At 40.0% G+C, this 24,504-nt stretch overlaps 1 protein-coding gene and 1 pseudogene across 1 annotated transcript in view; one reads left to right on the forward strand and one right to left on the reverse strand.

The window, feature by feature from the left end:
- The window catches only part of SCG3 (secretogranin III), a 36,737-nt gene extending 17,140 nt beyond the window's left edge, over positions 1-19,597 (forward strand). Inside the window, exons 9-12 of the mRNA XM_045823970.1 lie at positions 356-439; positions 1,182-1,313; positions 12,290-12,370; positions 19,276-19,597. Of these exons, the coding sequence (XP_045679926.1) occupies positions 356-439; positions 1,182-1,313; positions 12,290-12,370; positions 19,276-19,394 (416 nt within the window). The 3' untranslated portion in view covers positions 19,395-19,597. The remainder of the gene's footprint in view (positions 1-355; positions 440-1,181; positions 1,314-12,289; positions 12,371-19,275) is intronic.
- Positions 17,831-19,180, reverse strand: LOC123808314 (annotated as a pseudogene).
- Positions 19,598-24,504: the final 4,907 nt, after the last annotated feature.

Raw genomic sequence — 24,504 nt, forward strand, 5'->3', positions numbered from 1 at the left:
CTCCAACAGGAAATCAAGGCGTAGTTATGGGAAGGTGTGGAGGAGGCCAAAACCACAGGTATCCACTAGAAGTTTCAACCCTGGGCATGTTCTAGCAGTGGCCACAAAAATATGGAAGGAACTTCTGCAGTTAACTGAGTAGGAGGCTTAACTTGAGGATCTCAAGTAGTATTCTTTTTTACCCTGAGAATCTATGATTCCTAGAAATAAAATCTGTGTCAAAGCATCTTATTGGACGTGTTAATATTGTGGAATTGCTATTGTGATACTTCTGGTGAAATGTAAACATTTTTAGTAGAAGTTTGATATCATCTTTCAGAAACTAAAATTATATTTCTTCCCCTCCTCCTTCCAGAAAACTTGGATGAAACGATTGCTCTTCAGACCAAGAGCAAGCTAGAAAAAAATTTTACTGACAATATAAGCAAGCTTTTCCCAGGTATGACTTATTTAATGATTTTTTTTAGCTTTTAGCACAACATCCCTTTTGAGTGATAAATAATTAACTTTCAATAAGCATTGATAAAGAATTATAGACTTTTAAAAGTTTTAAAATCTGGCATCCAGTCATAGATTTAAGTAGCTACAACCTTGGTTACTTTGAGGCTAGTCTCAGCACAGAAATCTGGTCCCAAGCAGCACTGAAAATCAATGTGCACCTTGATTGAAGATTCTTAGAAGGTGGCCATAGGCCCACACAGCTGCTATAGTCCCAAATCTTAGCTGCTTCTATGAATAATAAACTGTTCTTTAAAAAATACAACATAAAGGAGAGATTGGGCAACTGTAGACTTATTGGCATTTGGAATCAAGACTCAAATTTACTTTGGGACCTGACATATCCCACTTGATTGCCTATATTAATTAAAGTAAGGAAAATAATTTACACTCTAATGACACAGTGTGGCAAAAGAGAAAGAGCACTAAACCAAAATCCAGAAAGCCAGTGGGTTGGCCCAGCTCTTCTGCTAACTCAGTAGGTGACCTTGACCTTTCTCATCTCTGGGCATCAGTTTCCTCTTCTGTGAAATGGGAGGAGGGAGTTGGAGTAGATAATCACTGAGATCTCTTTCAGCTCAAAAAATGTTTCTGCATCTTTTCAATAAAGTTTATTTCTACATTAGGAATTAACTAATAGATATAGAGTAGGGTTATAACATCAGTACACAATCTGATTCCAGCGCCATCAATGCAGAGTCATGAAGAAACAGATAGTACCAAGCAAGAAGCAGCTAAGATGGAAAAGGAATATGGAACCTTGAAGGATTCCACAAAAGATGATAACCCAGGAGGAAAAACAGATGAGCCCAAAGGTATGGAATTGACATTTCTGGGTTGGCAGTGGAATTGAGGAAGCAAAAACTTTCACCACACCTGGAAGGGTGATCCAAAAGTCAAGTTACACCAAGTTAGAGAAATTAACACCATCTGTATAGAAAAGATTGAGCATGTGATATCTTTACTTGAACAACAAGCTTTTTTAAAAAATAATGTTCCTGAGTCTCCTGGGATGGCAAATGGGTTTTTATCCTTTCGATGGTCTTCAGTGTCCAATGGACAGTTGTCCATAGGGAGGAATACTCATGATCATTTGTGCATTGTTCAATGTCCAGTTTAGGATCTTAGGAATTTATTAAGCAGTATTTCTTTAAATGCAATTGTTGACACTTCTCAAATAGTCACATACTACTTATTCAACAAAGTCATCAAAATTTATGGATTTAACACAGAAAAAAATTTAAATTGTTTACAGTGATTACAACCTGACTCTTTTAGACATTTGATTAAAAATCATAATAAAATATATCAGATTTCCTTAAATAAACTAAATACCTTGAAAGGCAAAAAATATATTCAACTAATTCAATAATTTAAAAACCTATGTTTTTATCTTTATTCTTACCTATTCCTGAGGTCCAGTTTTTACTCTGCCTTAGTAAGTCTACATGATACAAAATTCACATCTTCCTAGGATTTTGGAAACTTTACCATACCCTGAAAGAAAAGACCTATGAGGCTGCAAGTTCTACATTGTTACCCCTTTGATTTCAGGTCAGGATATAGGGTCTGGTTGCATAGTCCAGTGGTTCAAGTGCCATTTATTACAGTGTTCTATTTAGATCATGGAAAATTTATAACCCTATCCCTCAAACAGATATTTTTTTCTGAAATTCAGTGTTGTTGTTGTTATTTATCAGAAATTGTGAACACATGGCATGAACCTGCCTCATTTTTCTGTCACTATATGTTGACCTCTTTGGTATAATTGGCACTTTACTTACATCTTAGCATCTTGTTAGCAGGGTCATCTAGAGGTTATTTCCCCTAAGGGCTGAGGGAGTGAGTCCTTGCGCTCTCTTGGGGAGTGGGCATGGCATTCAGCTAATTTATCATCTGAAAACACACCATTGGGTTCTCTTTTATTGTTTATTGTGTATAATATTATCATTAATGAACTGATGGACTTTGCTTGTTCCCTGCTATAGTATGACATGAGGTCACAGAGCCGATCGTGTTCACAGGATAGCTTTAATTTTGAATCAACTGCTCAACCCACTTGCATTGCCCAATCTTCCCTGCTCATACGGATAGAAACAGGTTCTCATTCCTACTTGACAGAACCAATGCTTAACAGTGTTTGTGTATTAAATAGAAAAGAAAGAGATTAGCTATGAAGACAATACCTTGTAGCTTAATAAAAGCAACAAAATTATCATTTTTGTTTTATATCCCTACTATGTTAACTTTTTCCACTTTTGTGTGTGTTCTAGATGATGATGATGATGATGATGATGATGATGATGACGATGATGACTTTATGCTGATATGGGTATATCTTGGGCAGTAGGAACCCTGTCCCCAAGTTTGTCTTTTGTCCTTTTAAGCACTGATCAGTGGTTTTCTAAATCATCTTTGCTCTCTGGCAACAATAGGATATCCTAGATCCATTCTGAATTTTCCTGTCCCAAAACTTGACATCAATTCTCCTTCAAAGAGTTCTGATTCATTTATAGAGACCTGAACCTGGGTTATGTGGGTTCAGATTGGCCAAAGCCAATGCTTTGATTTCAGTTATTTTAGGACTTTTTGAGACAGTGCTGAAAAAGAAATTTTTTCTAAGTATATCAAGTTCATGTTGATTTTTCCTATCTTGTAAAGTTTTATATTATCATACCCTCCTTTGCTCTGGCATGGATTTCAAAGACATTCACAATTTTCTCCTATGCCAACATAGCTGACATACCAAGTCAAATGGTTTGGTAGTAGCCTGTGTTAAGAATGGTTATGATGTTGCTTCTGGGCTCAGGAGGAAAGAGTATGGGAATGACTGACTGACTAACAATGTTTGTCATGGGCAGTGGAAAGGGATTGGTAAGATATGTGCCCTGTTTGTTGACTCCGTAGACCAGCTACGCTATCTTGATACTTCTACTCAACCCTAGACCCACTCTGGATCAGTGATAAACTTTAATCCTTTTTTTTTTTGAAATTGTGTTAAAATACACACAACACACATTTTACCATCATAACCACTTTAAGCGCACAGGTCAGTGACATAAAGTAAATTTGTACTGTTGTGCTGCCATCAGCTCCATCCATTTTCAGAACTCTTTCAGGCAAAACAGAAACTCTACTCATTTCCCCTCCTTCCCCAGCCCCTGGTAACTACCATTCTACTTTCTATCTCTGAATTTGACTAATTAGATACATCATATAAGTGGAATCTTACAGTATTTGTTCTTTTCTGACTGGCTTATTTCATTTAGCATAATGTCCTCAGGTCTCGTCTATATTGTGGCAAATGTCAGAATTTCCTTCCTGTTAAAGATTGTGCGATATTTCATTGAATGTATATATATTTTATTTATCCATCTGTTTGTCTATGGACAGTTGGGTTGCCTCTAACTTTTGGACATTGTGAATAATGTTGCTGTGAATATGGATGTACAAATATCTCCTTGAGGTCCTACATTCAATTTTGGAAGTAATATTCCAGAAGTGAATTGCCAAATCATATGATCATTTATTTTTAATTTTTTAAGGAAACCCATACTGTTTCTGTAGCAACTCTACCCTTGTATATTTCCATCATCAGTGTCCAAGTGTTCTAATTTCTCTACATCTTCACCAACACTTTTATTTTCCATTTTTTTCGTGGTGGCTGTCTTAATGGGTATGACATGGAAGATGAGTGGTAAACTTCTGAGAGGTAGCTAACCAGGAAGAGAGTGGTCCTTTGGCCTGAAACAGAGAGCCAGAAATTAGGCAGCAAAAAATGCTACAGCCCGTTCCAACAGAAACCCAGTGTGCCTGAATCATCTCCCCTGAAAGCAGCCCATGTGTAACGAATGTATTTCCCTAGAACACAGCAAGCAATCGTCTAGGTCCTTTAACTTGCTGAGATTGCATGTCCAGTGCCTAAGACAACACCTTATAGACTGTGCAAATATTCCTAGAAATGGGTGCTGACGGGTCTCTTTGCTTATTTTAGGAAAATATTATGCTAAAAAGGAATATGAAGGAGTTGATTCTTGATCACCTACTATGCCTGTTTAGGATGAGAGTGGAGACTAATGATGAGGTTAGACTTCTTTTTCTCATTAAAATTTCCATGAGATAATAATGGGGAGAGAGGAAAGAGAAACTCCATCCATTCAGTGTCACTCTGTGTGGTGGCACTCCTGAAACATTAAAAAGAGGGTAGGGATTTGGGACTCATTATTTAGAGATTTAATTTATTCATGCTACTCCTGACCGCTATTACTCTGGGATAAGGAAACATGATGCTAGTACAGTTTAGAAAATACCAAACTGAGCTCTAAGCCACAGGCAAATATTTCTTGAAAAAAATGTAATTAATCCCCTCCAATTCATATTATGATATATACCTTTGTATTCACAATTGCTTTATTGCACTTTTTTCAAAATCAATTTTGTTTCTCTATTATAAAATCCACTGAGGAAACACTTGTCTTTAGGCAGAAAAATAAAAGCATCCATGTGGAGGAAATTAGGGTTGATTGGGTTTTCTAAGATATTTATTCAGCAACAAATAAACATTTATTCCGATGGCCTGCCTGCCACTGTGTTCAGGAAGTAGAGCTACAGAAAGAATACAAGAACCACTGCCTGACTTTGAGAACTCAAGCAAGCTTTGAAATGACCTCAAGCAGTTCTTAACCCATGTGAGGGCAAGTGTAACACAAACTACATCCCTTATTGTTGAATCAGGAGTATGTAGGACAGGCTTCCTTCTGAGATAAAGCTGAAGGACATTACAGAGCACAGCAAGGGATGAGCTATGCTCTTCCCAGCTAAAACCGCTTAAGAAATTAATCATAAGCAAGACACATTGGCAGGAATATCTGTAGAGAGTCTGTTTTAGTCTTGCAATGTGAGGTGTGGCTGCACATATTTATTAACCATGCCAAGCATATGTTGGGTCTTTGTGAAACAGGAATAATAATAATAATAATAATAATAATAATAATAATAATAATACCCTACTTTTATATCACCCTTCAACTTACAGAGCATGTTTACATGTATTTCATTGTAGGCAGACAATGTAAAATGATCCAATTGAATCACCAATGATGAAAATGACACATTCACCTTTGAATATTGCTTAGTTTAACTACTTAAACTCTTGTTTTCTATAGGGACTCATATTAAGAACAATATTTTAAAATATTGATTTTTAATTGGTGCAGGTATTTAATGATTTGATAATTAGTCCTAAATTTAGGGCTATGCCAATGAAATTGAATTTATCATTTCAACCATATGTATAAAGTTGCTTAACTTTTTAAGTAAATTACTCCCTGAAGACCAAAGAAAAGTACTTTAAAACTTTATTGAATGACCTAAGCATGCTCTTTTTCTTTGCCAGTTTGATATTTCTTCATTCACTTCTACTTTATGAGTCACTGAAAATATTTTTTTAAATCATCCAAGGGATGAGATAAACCTTATAATACTCTTTCCAGTTCTATCATTTGTCAGGTTTATGGCCACATAATGAAATTGGGTTTAAAAAGTAATCTCTAAGTTACCTTTCACCTAAATATCCTATCATTTCCATACTTTTACAGAAGCCAGAAAAGAGAAGGTAGCCTACTTAATTAATAAATCGATAAACTGACTAACTCATGTGGATCTTATTTTTAAAGCAACATAAGTGGAGGAAATTCATGCTTTTATTCAAGTCCTAAGGCATTTTGCTAGAAGTAGCAAAAATAGCTAGAAGTAGCCCAAAGTAGCGAGTCCAGTCTTCTCCCCTGTGAGTCAGCGAGTGTGCCGAGAGCTAAGCACAGGCACAGAGACCTGCCATCTACGCAGGTTTTCCAAACACTGCAGAGGGGAGTTTCTTCCCAGATGTAGAAACCACGAACCATCTTTTTAGGATTCAGCCCTTCATTTACAAATAAGTAAACCAAGGCTTAGGAGATGAAGGGACTCACCTAAGATCTCACAGCCAAAGGGTGGCAGAGCTGGGCCTTAAACTCCTGTCCCTTGACCCCCATTCAGTGCTCATCCCAAAATTCCATGCTGCATATTTTGGACGTATGAAATGTCATCATTGTGCAGAAATTCTTGAATTGAATGGCTCTGGGGCCCATACTGGCAACCACAATATCGGTATTAGTTGCTTTGCTTAATGCAGCTCAACATTATAGTCATATAATCTTCCCCCTATAAGAATTTTAAGCCTCACCTATTAAACTTTATTTTTATAACCACTCTTTTATAAGATCTAATATCTGTAGTATATCCAGTATTCAATAGTTTAACTCTCTTCATTTCTACAATTTTTTTAAGGGGATGCAGATCACGATAGCATATCAGGGGCAGGACAAATTCATGTACAAAAAGGGATATTTCTTTGGTACCGCTGAAAACCAGAACAACCAGAAAAGCAGGACTGCCTCTTGACTCTGGCCCTCTGCCCATCTGCTTCAGCATATGTTCTAAGGCTTGTGCCATATTACCTCAGCCATGAGCTATTTTTTTCCAAAGGAAGCTGAAGTAAATTGGAAAAAAATAGTCCAGTTTTCCCAAGTGGACTCTCCTGGGTTTTCAGTGCACACTGTGTAAATAAAAGATTTGCTTTGCAGCTCCTGAGAAGAGACCATGTAAATAGGAAGTAGCTGCTTCTCTCCAAGGGCAGAGGAACACCTAATCTTAATCCCCTCACTGCAGTGCTCTGGTACAAGGGTGGAGGTCTGATGCCAATGGCAGTGGTTCCCAGACTTTACTGCACATGTGACTCATCTCAGGACTGTCTGTAAAAAAAACAATGGTGCTTGGTCCATACCCCCCAGATGTTCTGACTTAATTGATACAGGGAAGGAATGACCTGGGCATTGGAAGTTTTACTTATTTTTAAATGAAAGGGTGAATCCTAAAAAGATGATTCTAATATGCACCCACATCCAAGAACCACTGCCTTATTGGTCTAAAAGGTAGATTTTACCCAGCTCCACTCATTAGAGGCTTGTTCTGGTCCCAGACGGGTTTCTGACTGTTACTCAGCCATGTCCCCGTAAGCATGTCACTTAACTGCAAGCCTCGGTTTCCTCGTGAGTAAAAAGGGGACAATAATACTTATTTAATAAGGCTCTGTGAAGATTAAGTGACATATGGATATAGTATATCTAGCACATTTGTAGGTACTTAAATATATCTCTGATATAGCCATCATTTAAATTCAGAATTCATTAAATTTCAAGGCTTTCAAATAGTTTATTTAAAAAAAAAGAAAGAAAAGTAATCTAACCATTTCTACCTCAAAAATTGTATTTTCTCTAGTTTTGATTCCATGCTCACCAAGCAATTTTCTGATTATAATTTGGCTACTGTGTAAAAAGCTTTTATATCATTACACTAATATTTACTGAGAGCCTACTATGGCTCAAGCTTTATTCAAGGCATGGGAGTACATCAGCAGGCAAGAAATAGAGATCTCTGATCTTAAGGAGAATGCCTGTAGTCTTTCCCATTGAGTATGATGCTGGCAGTGGGTTTGTCATAAGTGGCCTTTATTATGTTTAGGTATATTACCTCTACTACCTCTATGCCCATTTTGCTGAGAGTTTTTATCATAAATGGGTGCTAGATTTTATCATATGCCTTTTTCTGTGTCTACTGATATAATTGTGTGGTTTTTATCTTTCATTTTGTTTAAGTGGTGTATCATATTTATTGATTTGCGGATATTGTACCAACCTTGCATCCCTGGGATAAATCCCACTTGATCAAGGTGTAAGATCTTTTTAATGCATTGCTGGATCTAGTTTGCTAATATCATGTTGAGGATTTTAGCATCTATGTCCATCAGGAATATTAGCACAAATTTCCTTTCTTTTTGGTGCCTTTATCTGGTTTTGAAAATAGGACAATTATGGCTTTGTAAAATAAGCTTGGGAGTCTTCCCTCCTCTTGAATTTTTTGGAGCAGTTTCAGAAGGATAGGTGTAACTTCTTTGACTATTGGGTAAAATTCACCTGGGAAGCCATCCAGTCCAGGACTGTTGTTTGTTATGAGGTGTTTTTTTCCCCCTTCCCTGCTTCAGTTTCATTAGGTGTAAACTGTCTGTTCAGATTCTCTAATTCTTCCTGAGTTGGTTTTAGAAGATTATATGTTTCTAGGAATTTATCCATTTCATCTAGATTGTCCAGTTTGTTGGCATATAAGTCATTCATAATATTTTCTTACAATTCCATTTCATTTAGCTCTTTTCTCTGGAGATTTCTCCTCTTCTTTCATTTGAGGCTTCTTTTTTTTTTTTTTTGTCTTCCCATTTTGGCTGCCCCTTTGTGTTTGTTTCTGTATATTAGGTGGATCTGCTATCTGTTACAGTCTCGGCAGAGTGGGCTTATGTACTACTAGGTGTCCTGTGGGACCCAGTGGCACAGTCTCCTTGATCACCTGAGCTGGGAGCTCCAGAATGTCCCTTGTTTGGGTTACATGAGCCTTCCTGTTGTAATTGACTCTTGATTGCTATTGGTCAATTCATGCATGGGGTCCACCCTCAGACTGGCTGACAATGAGGATCAACCTTGACCACTGTGTACAAGCTGCTTGCTGTGCAGGTACTGACTGCACAAACTAGAATTCACCTCAGCAGGGTTTGGTGGCCCTGAAGGTCTCCCTTTGGATTTGTTGCTGGTAAAGCGAATTAGATCCTGCTCTGTTGTCTGAAGCTGGCCATTGGGTGTGTTGGTTCTGGGGCCTCTTGGGAGGGACTCTGGTGCAGTCAATGTCACATGCTGCTTGTAACTGGTCCTGGGCAACCTGTTTGGAGCTATAGAGTGATCCACAGTTTGTGGCTGCCCCCAATGGACCTGGGTGTGTATGCAAAGGACCAAGCTGCACACCAAGACCAGCTTTTATCAGCACCAGGCCCAGGGACAAGTCAGCAAAAGTCCCAAGGCACCCCAAGATCTACCTCTGCCTTCCTCCACTTTCCAGCTGCCTTTTAGGCTCAGTCACTGAAGAAGACTCTGGCCATACTCAAATTGTATAAGGTACATTCTCAGTGAGTCACAGGGTAGGGGTGAGTGGTATTTATCAGACTGATATATATTCAAGCTCAGTGTCAGTGTTGGGTCTCAGGTCACTCAGCAAATGTCCTAAGGTGTACTGAGTCTAGCTGCCACCCATGGGGTGCTTGCACACCTCTCTGCTGGAGCATGGTCTCAGGGAGTCATCAGGGTGGGGCCAGCAGAGTTTACCAGGCCCAGACAGACCAATAATTGGCTATGTGAGTGGAAGATCCACATTGGTCATATGTGCAAGGGAACAATGGCCCTGTCCTACAGCCACACAACTCAGCCTGCCCCAGATTCTTCCAGGAGCCTAATCTCAGCCAGATGGGGCCACAGGGAGTCAGGAGTGTGGGGCTAACGGATCTCCTGTGAGGGGGAGGTGCCATTCAGGCTTAGGGGAAGGTGGGGAGAGTGGCCCCTGTCCCAGAGCCACACAACTATTTGTCTCAGATTCTGCAGAGCCACCAGGAATCAGGAGGGTAAAGCTAATGCATTCCCCCAGGCTGAAGTTGTAAAGAAGAGAGTGCTCCCCCCAAGAAAGATGGCATCTGTGGTGTGGGAGAGAGACTCAGCACAGGGATCCTGGCGGCTGTTTCTTCTGCCCTCTTTCCAAGCCACAAACCCCAGTCTCTCTCACACAACTCTAGTCTACTCCACCCACTCTTTGCCAGAGCCCAGAGGGAGAGTGACTGAGAATGAGATTTTGTGCATTATCCCTTTAAGAAGCCACCTGTGTCTCTAGCAGACTCTTGTCTCTCCCTGGCAGACAGAATCCCCTATGATTTTCACAGCCAGATGTTATGTGGGTGCCTGGTGCTCTGGGCTGGGGAGCTTGGCTTGAGTTGAGACTTCACACTTCTCAGGGGGCACCTTGCAGCTGAGATATCCCTCCAGGATCTCAGCCACTATCTGTGTGGGCAGGGCCCGCCCTTTTTGAGACTCCATCCTTCCTACCAATATTGATGTGGCTTCTTCTCTAAATCCTTGGTTGTAAAACTTCTGTCAGCAAATGTTCAGATGGTTATTCAGGTTGCTTGCTCTGTATTTTAGTTGTAATTCTAGTTTGGTCCTGAGAGGAAATGAGTATAACTTCCACCTACTGTGCTGCCATATTGGACCCTCAGAATATTGTCAGAGCTTAAGGCAGTGTTATTGTTCATGGCCTGTATAGTCAGATGTGCCCATGTTCAAACCTGGATCTACTACTTACTAGCCATGTGATCTTCGGCATATTACTTTTTACCTGTCTATGTCTTAGTTTCTTTGTCTTTAAAATGGGGATAATATAGTAATGCCTTAAAAGGTTGATGTGAAGAGTGAAAGAGATAATGCATTTTGAAGCACAATAAACAGCTCCTGGCACATTAAAAGCATATGGTACAGGTAGTTCAACCATGAAGTCTGGACAGTAGACTAGAGGTAAGAGGGCTCAAAGGGGGCTCAGAATAGGTGGCCGCCACACTAAGCCTTGACATTACATTACTTTTGCAGAGGCCCTACACTTTGAAAGCCTCTTTTCTTAGGCTATTCAGTACTCTTTAGACTCTCTGGTGTCTCACAGACACTCTGAGCATTAGGGACCTCACTTGGTTAAGGGGATGGTTGATTTCTTTGAGATGGAACAAGGATACATCAGTGTTCATGTCTAAATACAGGTAGAGTCTTTCAGAATGGTGCATGTAGCCAAAACTTGGCAAGATCAGAGGCCCAATTCCAGCTCTGTTATTTCCTGTGTGGCCTCAGCCAAGTCACTTAGTCTCTCTGCGCCTTAGCTTCCTCATCTCTATGTTGAAGATAATACTGATTTGCAAGTAATAAGGCACGCAAAGGCCATCATACAGCAGGTAGTTCAGTGATGCCTGCTATTCTCCCACCACAGCTGAGGCCCATCAGAAAACGGCTTAAGTCCAGGGAAGCTTTACTAGAATGACTTGTAACGTTCACCATCCAAAACTTGAAATGAGGTTTGGGTCGCCTCTTTATCTGAGTTTTTACACACTCCCTACCAGAAGTGAGCTGAAGACTTGCATAACAGCTTACACAAAGCCGCAAATTTGGACTTACTTTTATCATCACTTACTCAGTGATGAATAGTATCTGCCACTCTGATTCAGGTCTTGACCTGACAATTCTCCTCAGTTTGGAAGAACTATCCCTAACCATAAGTGACCCACTCCATGAATTATAAGGAGCCATCTATCAAGTGAATTAAATACAAACACTTCGGCCCTGGCTGGTGTAGCTCAGTAGACTGAGCACAGGCCTGTGAACCAAAGCATTGCTGGTTTGATTCCCATTCAGGGCACATACCTGGGTTGTAGGCCATATTCCCTAGTATGGGGTGTGCTAGAGGCAACCATGCATTGATGTTTCACTCCCTCTCTTTCTCCCTCTCTTCCCCATCTCTCTAAAATAAATAAATAAATTCTTTAAAAAAAACCTACAAACACTTCTCTGCCAGGATATCACATTGTACTTATTTGTGTAGGGGAATAGTGCATCCTTGACACTTACCAGCTTGGTCCTGCCTCCTAGAATCTTATCCCCACCCACTCTCCTTGACACCCCTTCCCCCTCCCACACACACAAATATGCACACTACCTCATTAGGGATACCACCTCACACATGCTCGATAATGCCAATATTTTGTCTATGGCTTTAAACATAAGTGTAGTCTTTAAAAAGAGATGCAGTCATATTTTATGAGTGTTTGATATGGGTCTCTTGCCTTTTCCAGGGAAAACAGAAGCCTATTTGGAAGCCATCAGAAAAAATATCGAATGGTTGAAGAAACACAACAAAAAAGGAAATAAAGAAGGTAAGGCTTGAGTATGGTTATAAATTGCAAATTTCACCCATTTGTCAGGGGCTCTTGTTAAATAAATATTCCCACAATCAAATTAGGTTAAAGTCTCCTCTCAGATTCCAGAAAGATTCTAGCACTTCTCAGATGTAGAAGAGAACCTATGTTTCTCTTATTTTTCAAGCCAGGCTTTCAAACAAAGGCATTTTCCCCTTTTTTTTGACACTTTATGATGAAAAAATGTCAAACAAAAGTAGGCAGAATAGTATAATGAATCCCCATGCATCCATCACCCACTGTCAATAATTATCAACATTTTGCCAGTCTTGTTTTGTTTACTCCCCCGCTCCCCTTTCTTGGAGTATTATAAACAGAGGCATTTTCTGAGCACATATGAGGTTCATTCGGCAGTCAGGAAAGCAGTCACTCACTCACTTAAAACACAGCACTAAGCGGGCTCTGTTCTGAGTGCCAGAAATGTGAAGCACAGCAAAATGCAGCACACCCTCCCCACAAGGCGCTCACAGCATCAGTAAAGCATGGTTGGCCCTGCTTGGAGCTGGCACAGACAGGTGTGGTGGTGCAAGGGCGATGAGAGGAGGGGGTATGTCTTACCGGGACAGAGATCACTGGGAGAAAGGGCTGGGCAAAAGCCTTCACTGGAGAGGTAAGTGAGGAGAGATGGAGGCAAAGGGAGCACTGGTTACCAAAACACAAAGGGACAAAAGAGAGTGATACATTTTGAGTATTGGAGCTATTCAGTTTCCCAGGACCATTGGGTGTCTGTGGTGGGGACCACAGACAGGGCTGGGAAGGTGGGGCAGGGGGGCAGGGGTCAGGAACAGGCTTATACACCCTGCAAAGGAGGTTTGTTTTAGCCAGAGGAGCCTAAATTAGGGTTTATTTAAGCTCTGAAAACCTAGTTAAGAACTGAGAAATCTATCTGACATGTAATATGGTTACAGATTGAAAAAATAAGACCCCAGAAGGCTGGAGAGAAATAGGAGGCAAGAATCTAGAGCAGAGCTGATGGGGTTTAAACCAGGGCAAGGCCGAGGAAATAAAGAAGGAAAAAACTCAAGAGCTATGTGGAGAGACAGTCCAGTATGATTCCTAGGTGTCTGACCAGAGCAGTTGCAAAGTGATGCTTTTAAAGTGAAATGAACAGTACTTCTCAACCCTTAAAGTGCATTCAAACCACATGCGTAGCTTCTATATATCCTGCTGCCCAGGGGGCATCAGTAAATCAGAAACTTGAGGACAGGACCCAGGCATCAATATTTTTTGAACCCCCCATCTTTTCACCATGCATCCAAGTTTCAGAACCACCGAGATAGATGGAGCACAGTGGGAGGAAGAGGTATTTTCAGCCCCATTTAGCTTGGGGGCTTGTAAGTTGAGCAAAATGGAAACAATTATCAGATCTTCACACCTATTCATTTTATTTGGCTCAACATAATTGTGGATTTACAGGCTGTTCATTCTGTTAAAATTCACGTGAACTGTAGTTCATCAAATCTGCCATTGATCAGAAAATGCACATTGTTTAATGCACCACTAAGGAAGAAAAAGTATATAACATGCCATCAGTGACTGACTGCGAAGACTTGAAAATTTTTTTAAATGTTCATCTTAGAATCAGTGTAATAGTAGGGGCCAGAATGCATTCTGAAACGAGTATAAATAACATGGTCCAACAATTTGGACTATTTATGTTATTTCTGTCACTGATTAACGTATGAGTCAAACTCCTGGTCATAAGGAGGAACATCCTGCAGTTCAGTCTTTCACTTCAAGAAACAACCAACCTCCAAATGCACAGAACTCTGGTGCTTGCATTGCGAAGGCTCTGCGAGCAGACTTAGAATGACAGAGTTGAGTTGGATGTTTCCTTCTGCCTCTAGGGAGCAAGGGTGACGAACATCATACACCCTCCTGAAGGCAGAATCAGAGAGCTTTTTCTCCACTGCCATCATATGTGCTCGGCTAGACTTGGGTCATCTCTCAAAGCCTGTGGAGTCATGCAGTGGCTGTGGCTGTGTGAATGCAAAGACTGACTGACTTCCTATCAGTTCTGACTTCCTTGATGTCTGCTGATGCCCTTTGTTTGACAGGGGCCTGGGGGACATGAATCTCCTTTCCAAATGCAGGAAAGAAAGGTCCATGTGATGTGATAATGAGGATGATGATAAAAATCATCTTATGCTGCCATTTTTTTAAAGTGTACTTTAAAGAAAGTAAATCACAGCACTTATTTCTTATTTCTTTTGTGCCTCACCACCTTAAAACCTTTTTTAAAATGAGCAAGGTAGAGACTGACCTGTGTGTCGCATAACCAGCTAACGGTCTTTGGTCTGCACCAGGCTGCTTTTCCTGGCATGCAGTGAGAGCTAAGTCATAAAGATGTAGTTTTTCCACTTCAAAAGAAAGCACAGTATTTTGCCATTTGTCCATTCACATCACCTGGACCTCTTCACATCTGTCCTTGGGAGTCTGCCCTTTGTCCCACTAAAGATGTTGACCCTGCAACCGAGTCTGAAGAGTATTAGCGTGAACCAGTGAGTCAGCCAGGACCAGCTTGTGAGGCAACACAAAATGCACGTTCAGCGTGGTCCTCTATTCAGTGCCTGAGTGAGACAGAAAGTCAAACAACGAAAAACCCCAAGCACTTACTGAACGATTGTTCTGCACCAGTTAAATGCTCCAGGTTCACTACTTAAAGGCCACAGAGTGGCCTTTAAGGGAAGAGTGGTCAAAGCAGTGACTACAGACTGACCCTAGTTCAGAACCTGACTCTCCCACGACCTGAGCACATGTGACTTACCTCCTCTGTCTTGTTTCTTCATCTCTGAAATGGAAATACTAATGCTAAACTCCTGGGGTTTTGTGAGGAGCAGGTCAGATGGTGGTTGCAAAGTGTTCAATACCGAGCATTATCTCTAATCCTCGAGGCTGGGCTCTAGTGGGGAGCAAATACCCTCCTTGGTGGAAACAAGCTCTGGCTAAGCCTCAGCTCACCTGGACATGATGAACACCCGGTGCTTGTAGAGAGGTCCTCAGGCTTAGGTTTGGTTTCTTTCTTTTTCCCACGCAGGGTTTTAAAGATGTCCAAGGGACCCAAGCTAGCTAAAGGGGCCATGGAATACTCTGAGCTTTGTACCCCGTTCTCTCCTTGCTTTTTTCCCTTTACAAATGGAAAGGAGGCAGGTTCTGGTCCAGGGGCTGTCTGCCACCAAGAGGAATGGCACTGTCCTCAAGGAACTCAGCCTCAAGAAACTCACTATCTGGAGGGGTTTCCCCAAGTACGGAAGACCCACATGCCCACCCATAAGGGATTTGTGTCGTACATTTTGGTACCTCCATAGGATGTATTGCATGCAGCCATTAAAAATGGTGTTTATGAAGAATATTAATACTCACTGTGTAAATTTAGGTGAAAGGAGCTAGTTATAAGTTTGTATACACACTGTGATCTCAATTCCTGGTTGAAACAGATTTATTTGAAAAACTAAAAGGAAATAGAACAAAATACCAACTGTGGTTGTTGATGATTAGTAAGATTCAGGTCATTTACATTTGATTTTCATGTTTCTCTCTTTTACTTTTTAAAACAATGGGCACATAATGCTTAAAGAATCAAGGGAAGATGTGGGTTTCTTTTCAAGCCTTCAGAAAGGTGCCACAAGCAGCCTTACTTGGGGATCCCTTTGTTTGGGGTAGGTGGTTTGATGGTTTACACAGGTTTTTGTGTGTTTAAGTAGGACAGAGAAACCTTAAAGAAGTCATGGTTTGGCTTTTTGCCCCATGAATATAATTCAAACAGTGTGAAAATCAAAGTAATTCTTAATTTGGAAAAAACAATGTAAAAGTGGGTTGTCACCTCAACAGGGACTAACCAGTGTAATGAGTTCAAAAAGTCAAACAGCTGGTTGTGATCGTAACTTTTACCACTCAAGCTTTAGGGTCTTCTAACCCCAAGTGTGATTCCTAGACTAGCAGCTTCTGTACATCCTGGCAGCTTATTTAAAATGCAGAATCTATTCCCAACAAGAAACAATTAGACAAGTTCCTCACCATCAAACCAATATTTCAAGAAATGTGAGGACTTCCTTAAGAAGAACAAGAAAAAAAGATAAAAATATGAATAAAATGACAATTACTGCATACCTATCAATAATTACTAGAAATATAAGTGGATTAAATGCTCCAGTCCAAAGACATAGGGTAGCTAAATGAGAAAAAAACAAGACCCTTATATATGCTGTCTCCAAGACACACACAGACTGAAAGTAAAGGGATAGAAAACTTCGTGATAGATACTTCATGCAAGTGAAAATGTTAAAAAAGAGCTGGGGTAGCAGTACTTACACAGAATATCAGACAAAATAGACTTTAAAACAAAGGCTAGAAGGACATTTCATATACAAAAGCCAAAATATGAAAGCAACCTAAGTGTCTATTGATAGACAATTAGATAAAGAAGAAGTGGTGCATATATACATATATACCATGAAATGTTACTCAGTCAGTGAAGAAGAAGAAGAAGAAGTCTTACCATTTACACCACATGGACAGACCTGGAGGGTATTATGCTAAGTGAAATAAGTCAGACAGTGAAAGGTGAATACTGTATGATTTCACTTATACATGGAATAAAAAAATCAAACAAAAAATCAAAACAAATTAACTCATAGATACAAAGAACAAGCCGAAGGTTGCCAGATGGGAGGGATTTAGGGGGGCTGGGTAAAAAAGGTGAAGGGATTAAAAAGTACAAATTAGCAGTTTCAAAATAGTCATGAGGCTGTAAGGTACTGCATATGGAATATAGTCAATAATATTGTGTTTTGTAGATATACCTCATAGATTTATTTCTGTGTTATGTTACATATAGATATATGTATATATACTTAAAAATATATATAATCTATATCCCCTTCCCTTCCCCACAAAACTCACAAGAGGGAGTATGAAGCCAGGATTGCCATCAGGCTTTCCAAAGTAGCCAGGGCCAAGAAAGAACCATCTCTCAACATCTCAGGAAACAGCTGCCCTTCTTAGGCTCTGGGGTCATTGAAGCAGCAGCATTCCTAGGACCAAGGGGAGGTGAGAGGAGAGGAAACAACTGTAGTGCGACAGAATTCTAGGATGTGAGTGTCCAGTGACTCCTAGAATGGCAGACTGGCTCCCAGAACTCTCAGGGTGGGAACAAAGGTGGAGCCCTGTGGCTCTGCAGATGCAGAGAGAGTAGGAATTGGGGATCACCCTGCAGGTTCAGGGGCAGGTGGTAGGACAAGGAACATATGTGGGTTATACTGGGCACACAGCAGCCCCACCTATTCAAGGAAAAATGCTGGCTCTTTAAAATATAGGAGAAAGAGCATGGTAGAAGGGTGAGGGGGACAGTAGAACACATAAGAAAGTCACATAAAACAGGAAGTACCAACAAAAACATGACTTGTACTTGCTTCCTCCCTAGAGAAGGTGTGATCTATGCATGGGGGTGGGGGAGAAAAGAGAGGTGAAAGGTCGTGGACCTAGGATTATCAGCTGGCCAGGTTCCTGCAGTTCAGTCAGGTGTTGCTCAGGGTCTTGATAAATGGCTGCAGCTGCTACTGCTGTAGTAACTTTAATGGTTTTTTAAAGGTTGGTGACCTCACTCTCAATCTGTGGCTTCAGGCCCAGCTGCTGCTCCTTGTACTGGTTGGCACTGCTTACCTGCTCCTCAGTGCTTGGCAGCACTACCTCACAGCCCACACCCCACTCCTGTAGGGTTCAGCCAACAGCCCTGAGATCCTGGTGCTGGATGTCCTGCCCAACGCTATAGTCAGTCTCCAACCGCTGGTTGCACTGGCCCAGGGAGCCATGAAGCACATAAGCATATATGGCTTCAATGAAGAGGTCTTCCAGCTGCCGCACATTATGCGGGGCAACGGCCTTCAGCAACATTGCATATGGGATACACTTGACTTAGCAGCTAGGGTGATGACTGATAGGTGTCAAAGCTTATTCTTCTGAATCTCTGTGAGTGGGGGAAGATTCCAGGCTTCAGCTAAGCAGTCAGCCTATGTTCTGTAAGCAAACACTGTGAGCAGGCAGAATATGGAAGCGAGGTCACTCTCACCAGCTGTCTAACATGAGGCATATCCAGCAGTTGTTCAAACAGGTAGACACTGTGAGCCTCCAGCACCTGGTGGATAAGTATGTCCAGGGCTACCCCCTTGGCTGACTTGGCCAGGTGCAGAAATTTCTCCTGGTTCTGCCCCATCACCTTCACCTTGGCACTCAAGGCTGCACTGAGTTGGGGGCATCTGGGCTCAGGATGTCTGGAGCAGGAAGCTTTGTCTTCTAGAGCCAGGAGTATAGTCAATAATACTGTACTATGTATGGTGCCAGGTGGATACTAGATTTATCAGGAGGGATCACTTCATAAATTATATAAATGTCAAATCACTATGCTATTTGGAACTTGAAACTAGCATAATATTAAATGTCAACTGTAATTGAAAAAAAAATTTAATTAAATTTAGGGAAAAAAATGCAGAATGTGGGGCCCCACCTTGGAGTTCCTGAATGCAAATCTGCAACTTCCCAAGAGTCCCAGGTGACTGGTATAAACGGTCAAGTTTGTGAAGCCCTGGTCTCCAAGCCTGTTCCCTCCATGGTCAGATGAGGGTGGTAGTCCCCACTTGAACACCTAGCAAGTGTGATGCTGGAGAGCAGATGAGCTAGTATAATTCATATACACATGATTTTAAGCTGAAAAACTCCACATAAATGCCAAAACCTGAAACGTCTTTCGATATGAAAGATGGGGATGGTCATGGTGGCAAACAGAACGCTTCTTGGTTAATGGTAGTCACTGCGATGGGGCTGCTCATTCCTGCTCTTTCTCATGATACCACAATGATATTTTTCAGATTATGACCTTTCAAAGATGAGGGACTTCATCAACCAACAAACTGATGCTTATGTGGAGAAGGGCATCCTTGATAAGGAAGAAGCCGATGCCATCAAGCGCATTTACAGCAGCCTGTAAAAATGGCAAGAAGGTCCCGGAGTCCTTCCACTGTTTCAGAGAACATCATATAGCTTAAAACTCTTCTAATTCTGTGATTAAAGTTATTTTGACCCAAGGATTATTAGAAAGTGCTGGATTTACAGTAGTTAACCTTTTAGAAGTGGTTAAAACATAGCTTTCTTGCCACAAAAACTACCTGAAAAGTAAAGTATGTAAGCTCAGATTTTGTATATAGAATCCTTATTTCCTTGTAGATTTACATTTTATAATCAGAGATCTGTTGCTTTGGAAAATCCTGTAATGGACTGACCTTAAAACTGAACCTTTTTCCCACTGTGCCACACATATGAGCACCCCTTAAAGAACTGGGGTTCTGTTTTCAAGGCATGCTGGTTACCAAAGCACCTCATAGCATTTATCTGTTCCAAGATGTCCTTTTCACTACCAGCTCCCTTGTGGTTGAAATAAATTCACATTTCCTCAAAGCCCCTATAGCTTGAGGGAAGCTACCTTCCTTTTTTCCCTTAAGGCTGCTCCGGCGGGTTCTATTTCAGGCCCAATGGCACAAAAGGGAACCTGAAAATTGGACATAGGATTTGCTGGATTTTTAAACAATTTTCCCCCACTCTTAATATTTTTCTATTAGTGAGTTTTCAGACATTGATTTTGTTTATTAAGAGGGATAACTAGGTACTCTCCAAGCAGAAAATGAGGTCATAAACAACACATAAAGTAAGGTAAAAAAAAAAAATCATGCCAGATCTGAGTTATCTAAACTGGACTTGATCCAAGCCAAGTTTCTCAAGAGGGCGAGACAGCAGGGTAGAAACAGAGATAAAAAGCATCTCCTTCCCTGGGAACCTAAGCAGGTCGATGCATTTCCCTGGAGGAAAGGGGTAATGAGCTGCACAGCCCCACAAACCCTCTTCCTCAGTCACCACCACCACCACCACACACGCAGCACTGGCAACGTGCAGCTGCCCCAGGTCCTCCTGACGTGTTAATGCAATGTCCCCAAACCAAAGAACGCTTCGCAAATGTGTTATTCAGTATAACTCAATTACATATTTTCTATACATTTCCGTTGAAAAGCATAACAATAATATAATGCTTTGTGTATTAGCTGTCACTGCTTCAAATGGCCTTCTGATACCTGTCTTAACTGCCCCTAGCTGGTGCAGTTAAGTCCTCACTTTTTGGTGAGGACTGGGAACTTAAGGGAAAACGGGAGAGGCTGTTTTTCCTGAGTAGGAGACCTCTGTAGCTCCTCCCATCCCCTCTAGAATTGCAGAAATAAACACCAAAGTCTGACACACACACACACACACACACAAATACCCGTAAACTCTTTACTTAATTTATTCCAGAGAAGCCAGCACTCACTAGTGAGCAGAAAGAAAACGAAAAACACCTTTGCTCAAACTACACTTGCCAAAGCACAATAACTCAGACTTGTTTCAATGAGTCATCTTGGATAACGTGGCCGACTCTACTTCATCCATGTCCTGTAGTCCAAATAGGCTGCTTGTACATCAAAGAGAAAACACTGGCTGTGACTAAAGCATTTTATCATTTGCTTTTCTGTACATTACCTACATATCTATGCAGTATTTTTAAAAATAAAAATGTATTTAGTGAGTTTATTGTAGCTTTGTGAACACACTAACATTCGTTAGCTCTTACTGATAACCAGACAAAAGGGAGATAGATCATCAATCCTGTTTTATGAATAAGAAAACTGGTTCTCAAAAAATTATGCTCAATCTCATATGGCCACGAAGTCGTAAAGCTGAAACTAGAGCCCAGGTGTCTGATCTCGGCCCATTCTGCCACAGGGATTCCAGGCACAAGGCAAAGGCTAACGGACTCTAGGCCAGGACAGTTTTGCTATAGCCACAACCAATTCCAAGTTTTTAATAACTTGAAAAAGAGCAGAGGTGTTTTGGCTAGAAATTGCTAAGAGAGACCCTTAGGCAAAAATAAGATGTTCAGAAAATTGTTTTTGAGATTGTGGACTTAATTTCAATATTCAGCTTATGTCTTTTGGATAGTGCTTTTGTTTTGGATTTGGTTTGGTTTGTTTTTTAATTATGGGATAGTTTGGTTTTTTAAAAATTTTCTTTATTTTTAATTTTATTTATTTTATGATTTATTTATTCTTTATTTATTTTTTTCCATTACCATTTATTCCCCTTATGCCCACCTCCTCCTGGCAATTACCACACTGTTGTCCATGTCCATTAGTCCTTTTTCCTTTTTGCTTTATCCCACCACCCTCTGACCTCCCCCTGCCTTTAGCTGTCATCAGGCTCCATCTATGAGTCTCTCTATTTTGCTTATTAGTTCAGTTTGTTTGGTGGATTCCACATGAGTGAAATCATATGGTGTTTGTCTTTCTCTGACTGGTTTATTTCACTTAGCATAATGTACACCAGGTCTATCCATACTGTCACAAAGGGTAAAATTTCTTTTTTACCACCAAGTAGTATACCATTGTGTAAATGGCCAATAGTTATTCTACCCACTCATCTACTGATGGACAAGGGCTGCTTCTATATCCTGGCGATTGTAAGTAGTGCTGCAATGAACATGGGGTACATATATTCTCTCAAGTTAGTGTTTTGGGTTCTTTGGGAAATTTTCCCAGAAGCAGGATCACTGAGTCAAAAGGTGGATCCATTTTTAATTTTTTGAAGTAACTCCATACTGTTTTCCACAGTGGCTGCACCAGTCTGCATTCCCACCCGCAGTGCAAATATGTTCCTCTTTCTCCACATCCTCACCAGCACTTGTTGTTTGTTGATTTATTGATGATAGACATTCTGACAGGTGTGAAATATCTCATTACGGTTTTAATTTGCATTTCTCTGACGATTAGTGACGTTGAGCATCATTTCATATGCCTATTGGCTATCTGTATATCCTCTTTGGAGAAGTGTTATGCAGGTCCTCTGCCCATTTTTTAATTGGGTTGTTTTCTTGGTGTTGAGTTTTGTAAGTTCCTTATAAATATTGGATATATTTATCCCATATCAGATGTTTCAGAGAATATGTTTTCCCATTCTGTGGGTTGTTTTTTATTTGAATGTTTTCCTTTGCTGTGCAAAAACTTTTTTAGTTTGATGTAGTCCCATTTGTTTATTTTTTTCTTTTGTTTCCTTTGCCTGGGGAGATATATCCCATAACATATTGCTACAAGTAATGTCTGAGATTTTGCTGCCTATGTTTTCTCATATGGTTTTTATGGTTTTGAGACTAAGATATAAGTCTTTGATTCATTTTGAATTAATTCTTGTGTGTGGCATAAAAAAAGTGGTCTTGTTTCATTATTCTGCACTATCCAATTTTCTTAACACCATTTATTGAATAAACTATCTTTAGCCCATTTTATATGCTTGCTGCCTCTGTCAAATGTTGACTATAAAGGTATGGGTTTATTTCTGGCTCTCTATTCTCTTCCATTGATCTGTGTCTGTTTTTATGTTAGTACCATGCTGTTGTGATTACTATGGCCTTATAATATAGTTTTGTTTGTTGGGAACTTTTTATTACTGCTTCAATTTCACTAGGTGTAACCTGTCTATTCAGATTCTATCATTCTTTCTGATTTAGTTTTAGAAGATTGTATGTTTCCAGGAATTTATCCATTTCATCCAGGTTGTCTAGTTTGTTGGCATATTGTTCATAATATTTTCTTACAATACTCTGCATTTCTTTGTGTCAGTTGTTACTTCTTTTACATTTCTGATTTTATTTATTTGGGTTCTCCTTTTTTCTTGATGAGTCTGGTTAAAGGTTTGTCAATCTTGTTTATCTTTTCAAAGAATGAGCTCTTGGATTCATTGATATTTTCAATTGCTTTTTTTTAGACTCTATTTTGTTTATCTCTGCTGATCTTTATTATTTCCTTTCTTCTACTCATTGTGGGCTTTGTTGTTCTTTTTCAAGTTCCTTTAAGTGTAAACTTAGATTTTTTTATTTGAACTTTTTCTTGTTTTTTTGAGATGGAGCTATAATGCTATGAATTTCCCTCTTGAGATTGCTTGCCCAGAATCCCACAGATTTTGTATTGTTGTGTCTTCATTTTCAATTGTTTCAAGGCATCTTTTGATTTCTTCCTTGATCTCATTGTCAACCCAGTCATTGTTTAATAACATATTATTTATCTTCCATGTCTTTGTGTGTTTTCCAGTGTCCTTCTTGTAACTGAGCTCTAGTTTCATAGTATTATGGTCAGAGATGCTTAATATAATTTCAGTCTTCTTAAATTCATTGAGATTTGTTTTGTGTCCTAATACATGATCTATCCTAGAAAACATTCCATGTGCACTTGAAAAATATGTATATTCTGCTGCTTTGGGGTGAAATGCTCTGAAGATAGCAATTAAATCCATTTGATCTAGTATGTCATTTAAGACCACTGCCTCCTTGTTGATTATCTGTCTGGAAGATCCCTCCATTGAAGTCAATGGGGTGTTAAAATGCCCCGACTATGACTATTTCTGTCTATTTCTCCCTTTATGTCCATCAAGATTTGCTTTACATATTTAGGTGTAAATATGTTGGCTCCTATGTAAATGTTTACTAGGGTTATATCCTCTTGTTGGATTGTTCCCTTTAACATCATGTAGTGTTGTTCTTTGTCTCTTAATATAGCCTTGGTTTTAAAGTCTATTTTGCTGGAGAGAAGTACTGCTACTCCAGCTTTTTTTTTTTTTTTTTTCATTTACATGAAATATCTTTTTCTGTCCCCTTACTTTTAGTCAGTGTGTATCTTTCTATTTGAGGTGTGTATCTTTCTATTTGAGGTCTCTTGGAGCCAGTATATTTATGGGTCTTGTTTTCTTATCCATTCAACTACCCTATGTATTTTGGTTGAAGCATTGAAGCCATTTCCACTTAAGGTGATTATTGATAGATATGTATTTAGTGCCATTTTATTGTTAGACTATTTTCCTCTTTTGCTTTTTCTTTCTCTTTTTCTTCTTCTTCTACTTAAAACAAGCCCTTTAACATTTGTTGCTGTAGTGGTTTGGTGTTAACAAATTCCTTTAGCTTTTCCTTGTCTGGGAAGCTCCCTATTTCTCCTTAGATTTTGAATAATAGCCTTACTGCGCAAAGCAGCTTT

Source organism: Phyllostomus hastatus, unplaced genomic scaffold (genome assembly GCF_019186645.2).
Source record: "Phyllostomus hastatus isolate PE091 unplaced genomic scaffold, TTU_PhHast_1.1 phas_scaffold_501, whole genome shotgun sequence".
NCBI classification, from domain to species: Eukaryota; Metazoa; Chordata; class Mammalia; order Chiroptera; family Phyllostomidae; genus Phyllostomus; species Phyllostomus hastatus.